Here is a 7,960-nt window from a genome sequence, read left to right as displayed (position 1 = left end):
TTCAATCAGAAAGTATGTTAGATGAACTTCCAGTGGGATGCTACATAACTACCCTCACCCTGTCCCCTCAAAAAAATTTATTTACCCACTCTAGTCCCTCTAATTTTTCCAAGTTAAATTCTCACAATTTGGTAACAACCTCCTATTCTTGAGAAAATCTGCAGCTCACACCAATGTGAGCAAGCTCATGCTCCTCCCCTCCCCCTTTTCTTGGAAAGCTCCTGATCTCCTCCTTTGTCTAGTTTTTTAGGCACCATTCAATCATCATGTGACCCATTCTTTTCTTCAGAAATTGGCTTAACAACCTCTGGGCTCTGCCAACAGAAAGTTGCGCCAGGTTTTTTCAAAGCAGGCCCAGCATTCCACAAGGCCTGCACTTCCACTGACCTAGCTTGATGTTATTAGCCATCCTGACTGCCCGCACTCAGTTTTTTTATAACTAGTGTCTGGCCTATGGCCAGCAAGCACTTCAGAGGCAATTTGGGAGAACAGGATGCTGCATAAAGAAATTGCCTTGGTCTCCCTCAGTTCCAGCTATTTCTTTATTCCACACTGCTTCAAGCTGTTTTGTGTGGCACATCTGCCAGACACCTGCCCAGTTTCTGCAAAAATGTCACCCTGCTCCACCAATGCAGCACCTACAGTCTGGATCTGTGTCATGCCCATACTTGGAAGTGACTGAATTAAAATCTGAATATGGCTCTTCCAGAATCTACAGTACAACTGTCTTGGTTAGTCACTGCCTAGTCATTTAGCTACAAAACATTTGCAACTGTAACTGATTACAAAAAAAAGCATAAAAAAGAATGACTGTTTTTGTTTATTGCATACTACTATGACAAATGTTTCATCAATAAGTGCAACTTTGAAACAAATCATTCAAAAACATGAGAGCAAGTGAAAGCAACTGAAGCATTATTTCTGACTAAGTAATGCAGTGAAGAAGATGTGTACATTACTTGAACATAATGTCTCACTGCAAAAGTTGCAGGCTATATTATGATATATATCTTATTTGAACATTTTGCTTACCAAACCATACATATATAAATGATCACAATACCTTACAGCATTGTAGATCATATAACTTAATAGCCTTGGATTTAGCCAGAACTGCAGTAATAGGTGCTTGTAGAGCAGTGTAACTGAAATGCATTTACTCTATGTTTATCAACTTTGGATTTTGATACACTGTTTACAAATTCCTGACAAGAAATCTTCTGGGAAAGACAACAAAGGGCAAAATTAACGTAACGTCAACAATGCACCTGTTTGTAAAAGATACTCAAAACATAAGGCATCATTTGGAATGCTTTGTAGTCAGTATTTTTAACCACAATGACAAAATGCCCCAGCCAGCTATTGAGAAGTGTGAGAATGGCACTGTAGGTACTATTTCAACAAAAATGTTCCCATTGAGTGTCTGCATGATTACATCTGACCATAAAGAAATTAGATAATGCACTGCATGTGATATGGTTGAAAAACCCACAAATACATAAAGGCATAACATCTCTACAGAAGTTGATGATAGTCTGTAGTTCCAAACTGATGAGATAGGCACCTGTCTTCTTTGCTTGTTGCACTAGAGTAACTGCTTTTTACATTTTTGAGGGTACTGGCTATTCTCTTTCACAGTGTCACACTTTGTGGTAGTAGTAGTAGGCTTCTAAGGGACTCGAAGCTCCCGTACCATCTCACATGATTCCTCCAGCTGCTCCTGTCTTGTGCTGCCTCTTGCAGTTATTTATTCCCAATCTTTCACATTTGCAATAAATTTCATTGCACCAAGTACTCACAGGTCTCCCCCTTGGTCTTTCGCCACATGGCTTGTCCCTGACTATTCTTAACACAGTTTGGTCTTCTTTCATTCTCATCAGATATCCAGTCCATTGCAGTCTTCTCACATTTATTATGTTTACTATCACTGGTTGTTGTGATAGCTCATAGATTTCTATGTCGTGTCTTCTCTTCCAGCATTGCGATTCATTGTCATAATATGGACCAAAGTTTTTTCTATAAACTTTATTCTCAAACACTTGTAAATGGTGGCGTTCTGTTTTTGTTGGACTCCATGTTTCTGCCCCATAGATTAGAACTGGTCTGATGATTGTATTATATAACTTTATTTTTGTTTTCCTAGTCAGTAGTTTGGACCATAAGAGATTTTGTATTGCATAATAGGTTTGGTCAGCATTTTGCAGTCTCACTTTTATTTCTACCTGTCTCTGATTTTGTTCATCTATCACGGATCCCCCACTTCATGACTTCTTGTAGAAAATCATTCCAATTCTGAAAGGGGTGAGCACATGCTGGTCACTGCGACTCCACGATGAGAGGAACCCAACTGTTGTGAGGACAATGGGAGATAAAGATCTTTGTCTCCAATTTTCCTCACAATAATGAGTCCCTCTCATCCTGGGTCTTAGTGGCCTGGTCTTCCTTTTTAACTTTTGCCAATCTATTCATCTCTCTCCCCTGACTATGGAACTAATAGTTCCTACAGCTATGATAGTGTCATGGACTTTTACATGTGCCTACTGGTGGTACAAGTATTTCATCTCCTAAAGGTGAGTAGTGACCGGTAATTTTGTCTTGTAATTTTATAGTTTTCTCGAGCGACTTTTCCTCTTGACGTATTTAAGCAAATATTGCACATTTCTTTGTTGCTTTCTGCCACATTCTTTTATATGTCAAGACTCCAATACTTACAGCTATTATAAATTCTTACCATCTTCTCGTCTTCCTTTGTGCTGTGCAACAGTTTGGTAAAAGGGAAAGGCCAAGTGACAATGCAGTAACTTTTTCTTGTCTTTTAATTAACGTGTAAAAACACAATAGTCAATAAAGAAAACAATTACAAAACTGATATGTAGGCAACAATGACTATTTATGATTACGTTTAATACTGAAAATCAGATTAAAACACCAGTTCTTACACTATACCATGAGCAAAGATGTTTCATTTTGCAAGGTATGTAAGTTACCTGCATAACTGTGTATATTTTTGGTACATAAATGCAATGTAATTAATTAAACGAATTCTTTTGGAAATTACATTCATAAAGGTAAGTGTCTGACAACTAATACAATAAATCTAAGGTAATCAAGACACATTTCAACTGTAGATATTTAATTGACAATTTAAACTTCATTCAAATACCTCTATTCCCCTGTATAACTGACTTGTGGTCTTTACATAACACCAAGGGAACAGCCACTAAGTGGAAGCATTTTTGCCCGTTCAGTAAGACTCTTGATGGAAAACTGGTTTTAATTCACCTTCCCCAACTCAATTTTCTTCTGAATAGCTTTATATGAGTGATACAAGAGAGAATCAATAAGACCAGCCACTGTGAATACACCACCTATGATGGCACATACATTAGTTGCAAAATGTCCAAATGACCTGAAAAAACAAGATTTCTTAGTTTTATCTGACTTTGTACTTTTAGTTTTTTTACTAAATGATATAAAACTTTACCTTTCTCTTTCAGTGTACTTCACCATCATAGGAGCCAACTCGTAGTTGAAAAAAATTCCAGGCATCCCTGATTCACCACTGATTGTAGATATAACCTATAATTTTAAATTTTTATGAGTATTTGAGTCAGTAAATTTGAACCTACAGTAACACAAGTTGGTGAAAGATTAATACACTTACTTTCTGGTGCCTGGTTACAGAAAACTGGTTTGTGAGTAAGATTGTGTTATCTTTGCTCACATATGTTGTAGGAACAATCTTGACATAGTACTGAAACATTGTAGAACCTGAAATGAGCAGTGTGTGTGTGTGTCAAGTACAACGTTAAAAAAAATCCAGTTTTGTTCAATACATAACACATACAACTGATACAAAAAGCACAAATATTACAGAAAATTAGATTAGTTAACATCAAAGGTAAGTCACAGACTTCTTGGTGAGTGACTCAAACATTAAAAGAATCAAATAAAAGTTTCTCAGGCTTCCAGCCACGTCATGTGGTTTAAAATCCATGAGCTTTTGGCTGAGTACTCCTTGCCCACTGTAAAGTGGTGACTGTCTTCTGGCTGCTGCTGCTGTCCTTATATAGCTGGGCTGCCTTCTCTGACAGCACTGGTATCCACTCCGGCACCATATATGGTAATATTTGCGTGGTGCGGCCCCTGCGCCTGCTTCAGCCTTCCGATGGCCAGGTTCCATGCTGCGCTTAGCTGCAGGCCGCCGTCTTTATTGAGTGTGTCGACACAATTTTTTATTTTGATTGCTTCTTTTGTTATGCTATCCCAAAAACTGTTGGTCCATGTGATAATAGATATCTCATTGAATGCAATGTGATGACCGTTTTCTAATGCGTGCTCTGCTACCGCTGATTCCTCTGGGTACCGTACATGGAAACATCTCTCCTGTTCTACACAGTGCTGTTCAATCGGACGCACAGTCTGTCCGATATAGAACCATCCACACCCACATGGTATTTTATATACTCTTGGCATTGTGAGGCCTGGATTTTAAACCACTTGATGCACTGAAAGCCCGAGAAACCTTTATTGGTACATATCGCTGTGAAACTATGCACTCCTATAACACTAAAAGAATCAGTTTACTTCAGCAAATATTATTCAACCTACTCACCCATTCCACATTGGTTTTTTTCTGTCAGAAGCTGATACACAGGTCAAAAGTATCAAATATTACAATGGCAACAATAGCTTACAAATAACTGTAGCCGACGCTGATTTTTGTGTCACAAAACATGAAGTTATTCTTTATAATTAACTCAGATGCATCAATGGTTTAAGAGCTGGTAAAAATGGCACGAAAATTTATCTTGTGTTATATGCTGGGAGGGGGGAGGGGCTGTGACAAGTCCAGATAATGGTGACACCAACTGTGTATTATTTGTGTAGTGAATCTGCATCTGAATAGTTTCATATGTTAAAGTTGTAGTGGGAGGAGTGTTTCACTGTATTACTGTTTGTTGTTAGCTTAACATTAACCGACATATAAAAGTTGCTGTCAGCAAATCTGGGCAAAGATACTTCTTACTAGATGTGATGAGACAGAAGTTGATACCAGCAAAACAATTCATTGCTGGGGAAAAAAAAGAAAAGAAAGAAAAAGAGAGAGAGAGAGAGAGAGAGAGAGAGAGAGAAGCAGCAGCAGCTCATGAATAGTGCAACAAATTCAGTGAGAGTAGCTACTTGTGCACCATTTGACGTTTAAGTTGTCACATGCCACATATGATGGATGCACAGTGAAAATAAAGTGCATAGGTGGCATGAATTCGATAGTAATTATAACTTGAAGTGAAATGATAAATACTGTCTTATTATGCATGTGAAACATGTAAACATGGTTGACATACTGACAGTGTTCTCTTAAAAGGAATAATCATGGACTGATGCATTTCAAAATGAACTGTCACTAGAGATAGGCATATCAGGCTGAAAGCATGGTTGTGAATACATACATTTAATAATAGAGGAGTTTGTCGCACAACTTGACTAGAAGAAGGGATCAGTTGGTAAGACATGTTCTGAGGCATCAAGGGATCACCAATTTAGTACTGGAGGGCAGCATGGAGGGTAAAAATCGTAGAGGGAGACCAAGAGATGAATACACAAAGCAGATTCAAAGGGATGTAGGCTGCAGTACGTACTGGGAGATCAAGAAGCTTGCACAGGATAGAGTAGCATGGAGAGCTGCATCAAACCAGTCTATGGACTGAAGACCACAACAACAACAATAACAGTCCAGGTGGAGACTACTGTCCTTCCTAAACTGTTGAAGGACTGCAAGTAAACAGAAAATAATCAATTGACTGATCTTTTTAGACTGATCCACACCGACGCATAGTGCATTGCAGAAATTAACATCCCCCCCCCTCCCCCTCTCCCTTTCCTCATGAGAAGTGTGGTGTGCTGTTGCTCCAATGGGTCAACAAGGTTTTATTATGTTACATTTGTGTCCTGTGAACAGAAGGCAAAAGTTTCCATAATTAACAAAAGTAAGAAAACTGTAATAACTTCTTGTTCCATGACGGAAATTATCCACTGATGATCAGTGTATGAACACCAAGGGGAAGTCACTCTACGTTCATACGATTCTTACAGTAAATATTATAGTTTCTGATGTAAAGAGTGAAGTCTTCTGGAAAAAAAAATATTTCTTGCATTTGATAAGAACAACAGAACCAAATGAAACAAGATCTCAACCAGATTACAATACTACACATTGAATTTGTACTGTAACTGCAGTTTTTGAGGCTCTTCTCTAGATTTTTACACAGGAATAAAAAGGGAAAGGGCTGCCAAAATAGCTTTACTGTGATTGCTCTTCTGTGAGCAGTTTAAGTCTAAATCAGTAAGCTCACTCTTAGATGACATGGCTTGGGGGCAGATGGAGTTGCAAAACCAAACACTTTGGATTCATTTCTTTCTGATTTCTGATTTCACCGCAGGGACTCTGGCTCATGTTACAGATTGGGGGGAGGGGGCGGGGGGCATTCGAGGAGAATGTGTGTCCCCTAGTCTGTGACATCACACTGGTGGTATTTTCAGCTACTGGCTAATGACCAGTTGATCATCAGCCTTCTTCTAGGGTGTCTTTTAGCTTTATTGTACTTCTCTGGTTATGCCAATGAAGTGGTATGCCAATAATGGGATTTATATAAGCTGCAACCCATGTTGTGGGTTTTGGAAACAGCCACAGAGCAAAGGAGTGGAGTTTTGTTCTTACAATTAGCATCTCAGTATGATATATGGTCAAGGGTGTAATATTCCTAAATTATCTTTTTCTTATCCTTCTTGAACTCAAGGAAGTCTGGAGATAGAGAATAATGTCAGCTCATGCCCTTCATTATCAGTAACAGACAGGAGGACATTTACAATACACTTCTTCATGCATTGTGCTCCCACAGACCTCACAGAGAGGTTGATGGGTTCCATGGGAAGCCAAATGCCTAAGCCTGAAACATGTAAAGTATCTCGTAGTAAATGAATGCTCAGCTTTACATTGCTCTTAAATATAACTCTGACCTTCCAGGAAAGTTATTTTCTTTGAAAATGAGAATGAAAGCACAGTATCCTCATGGTTTCTGATGAATCCAGTAAGACAGAAATATTCTGGCAGTCTAATTAATTGAATTCACTTCATAATCAGTTTTTAGTATGAGGTCTGTGTGAAAAGCAAGACCTTGGACCATGGCAAACCACTGTCTTGGAGTTCCGAAGCCAGCAAGCAACCACACTTGTGATGCACCTGACAATCGTCTTGCTGAGCAGTGTTCAATATCTTCACCAACAGAGACCTGTTTCTCAATATTTCAAAAGATAAAGACCTTGTCTTCAATAATGAAGGATGATTTCAGCCATCATAAATTACTATCTTTCATGGAACATGCCACATACTAGGCAAACCACTTTGCTCAACTGCTCTTCAGCTGATAACCTTCCCTTAGCATTGTATTAAACACACAATCACACCCCAATACAATTTATGTTTTAACATATCTGTTGTCTGGCAAAAGTTTGACTTGCATATCATTTGCCAGTATACTATTCAGTTTGATCAGTTTTTCCCATGGACAACATGTTCTGATAGGTGTTTTTACTTGTGTTGGTAAGTACTGTAACTGGGATTTGACAAAAGATTGGGAACAATTCATAAAACCAAATGAGGCTGGCCGACCAGTCTGGGCTCTCAAAGGTAGAACGCTGAATAAGCATAGAACACAACAACAATGAAAACAGACACTGGAGACAGCAGTATAAACAAACGAGCCCAAAGAGTAATGCAAGACAGAAACCAAAACGTACAGAAATGGAAAAACCAAGGAACAACAGTGTGTTAAAGCTAGCAATATAACTGTGAGATGATACACCACTGAAATCAGGGCCACAGTGCAACAGAATTTACAGAACTGCTGTGAGCACTAATTGGTCAGTGTAAGAGGCTTGGTGCTGCAGCAGGGTGAGA

General features: G+C 38.7%; 1 protein-coding gene across 2 annotated transcripts in view; it reads right to left on the bottom strand.

The window, feature by feature from the left end:
* Positions 1-2,798: 2,798 nt before the first annotated feature.
* LOC126267117 (endoplasmic reticulum-Golgi intermediate compartment protein 3) overlaps positions 2,799-7,960 on the bottom strand; it is a 92,895-nt gene continuing 87,733 nt past the window's right edge. For both annotated transcript variants that reach the window (XM_049972030.1, XM_049972031.1), the window contains exons 9-11: positions 3,665-3,771; positions 3,485-3,579; positions 2,799-3,409 (exon numbers count right to left, since the gene is read on the bottom strand). In XM_049972030.1, coding sequence (XP_049827987.1) covers positions 3,274-3,409; positions 3,485-3,579; positions 3,665-3,771 — 338 coding nt within the window. In that variant the 3' untranslated portion in view covers positions 2,799-3,273. The remainder of the gene's footprint in view (positions 3,410-3,484; positions 3,580-3,664; positions 3,772-7,960) is intronic.

This window comes from Schistocerca gregaria, chromosome 4 (genome assembly GCF_023897955.1).
Source record: "Schistocerca gregaria isolate iqSchGreg1 chromosome 4, iqSchGreg1.2, whole genome shotgun sequence".
Lineage (NCBI taxonomy): Eukaryota > Metazoa > Arthropoda > Insecta > Orthoptera > Acrididae > Schistocerca > Schistocerca gregaria.
This window is presented reverse-complemented; position numbering and strand designations above follow the sequence as displayed.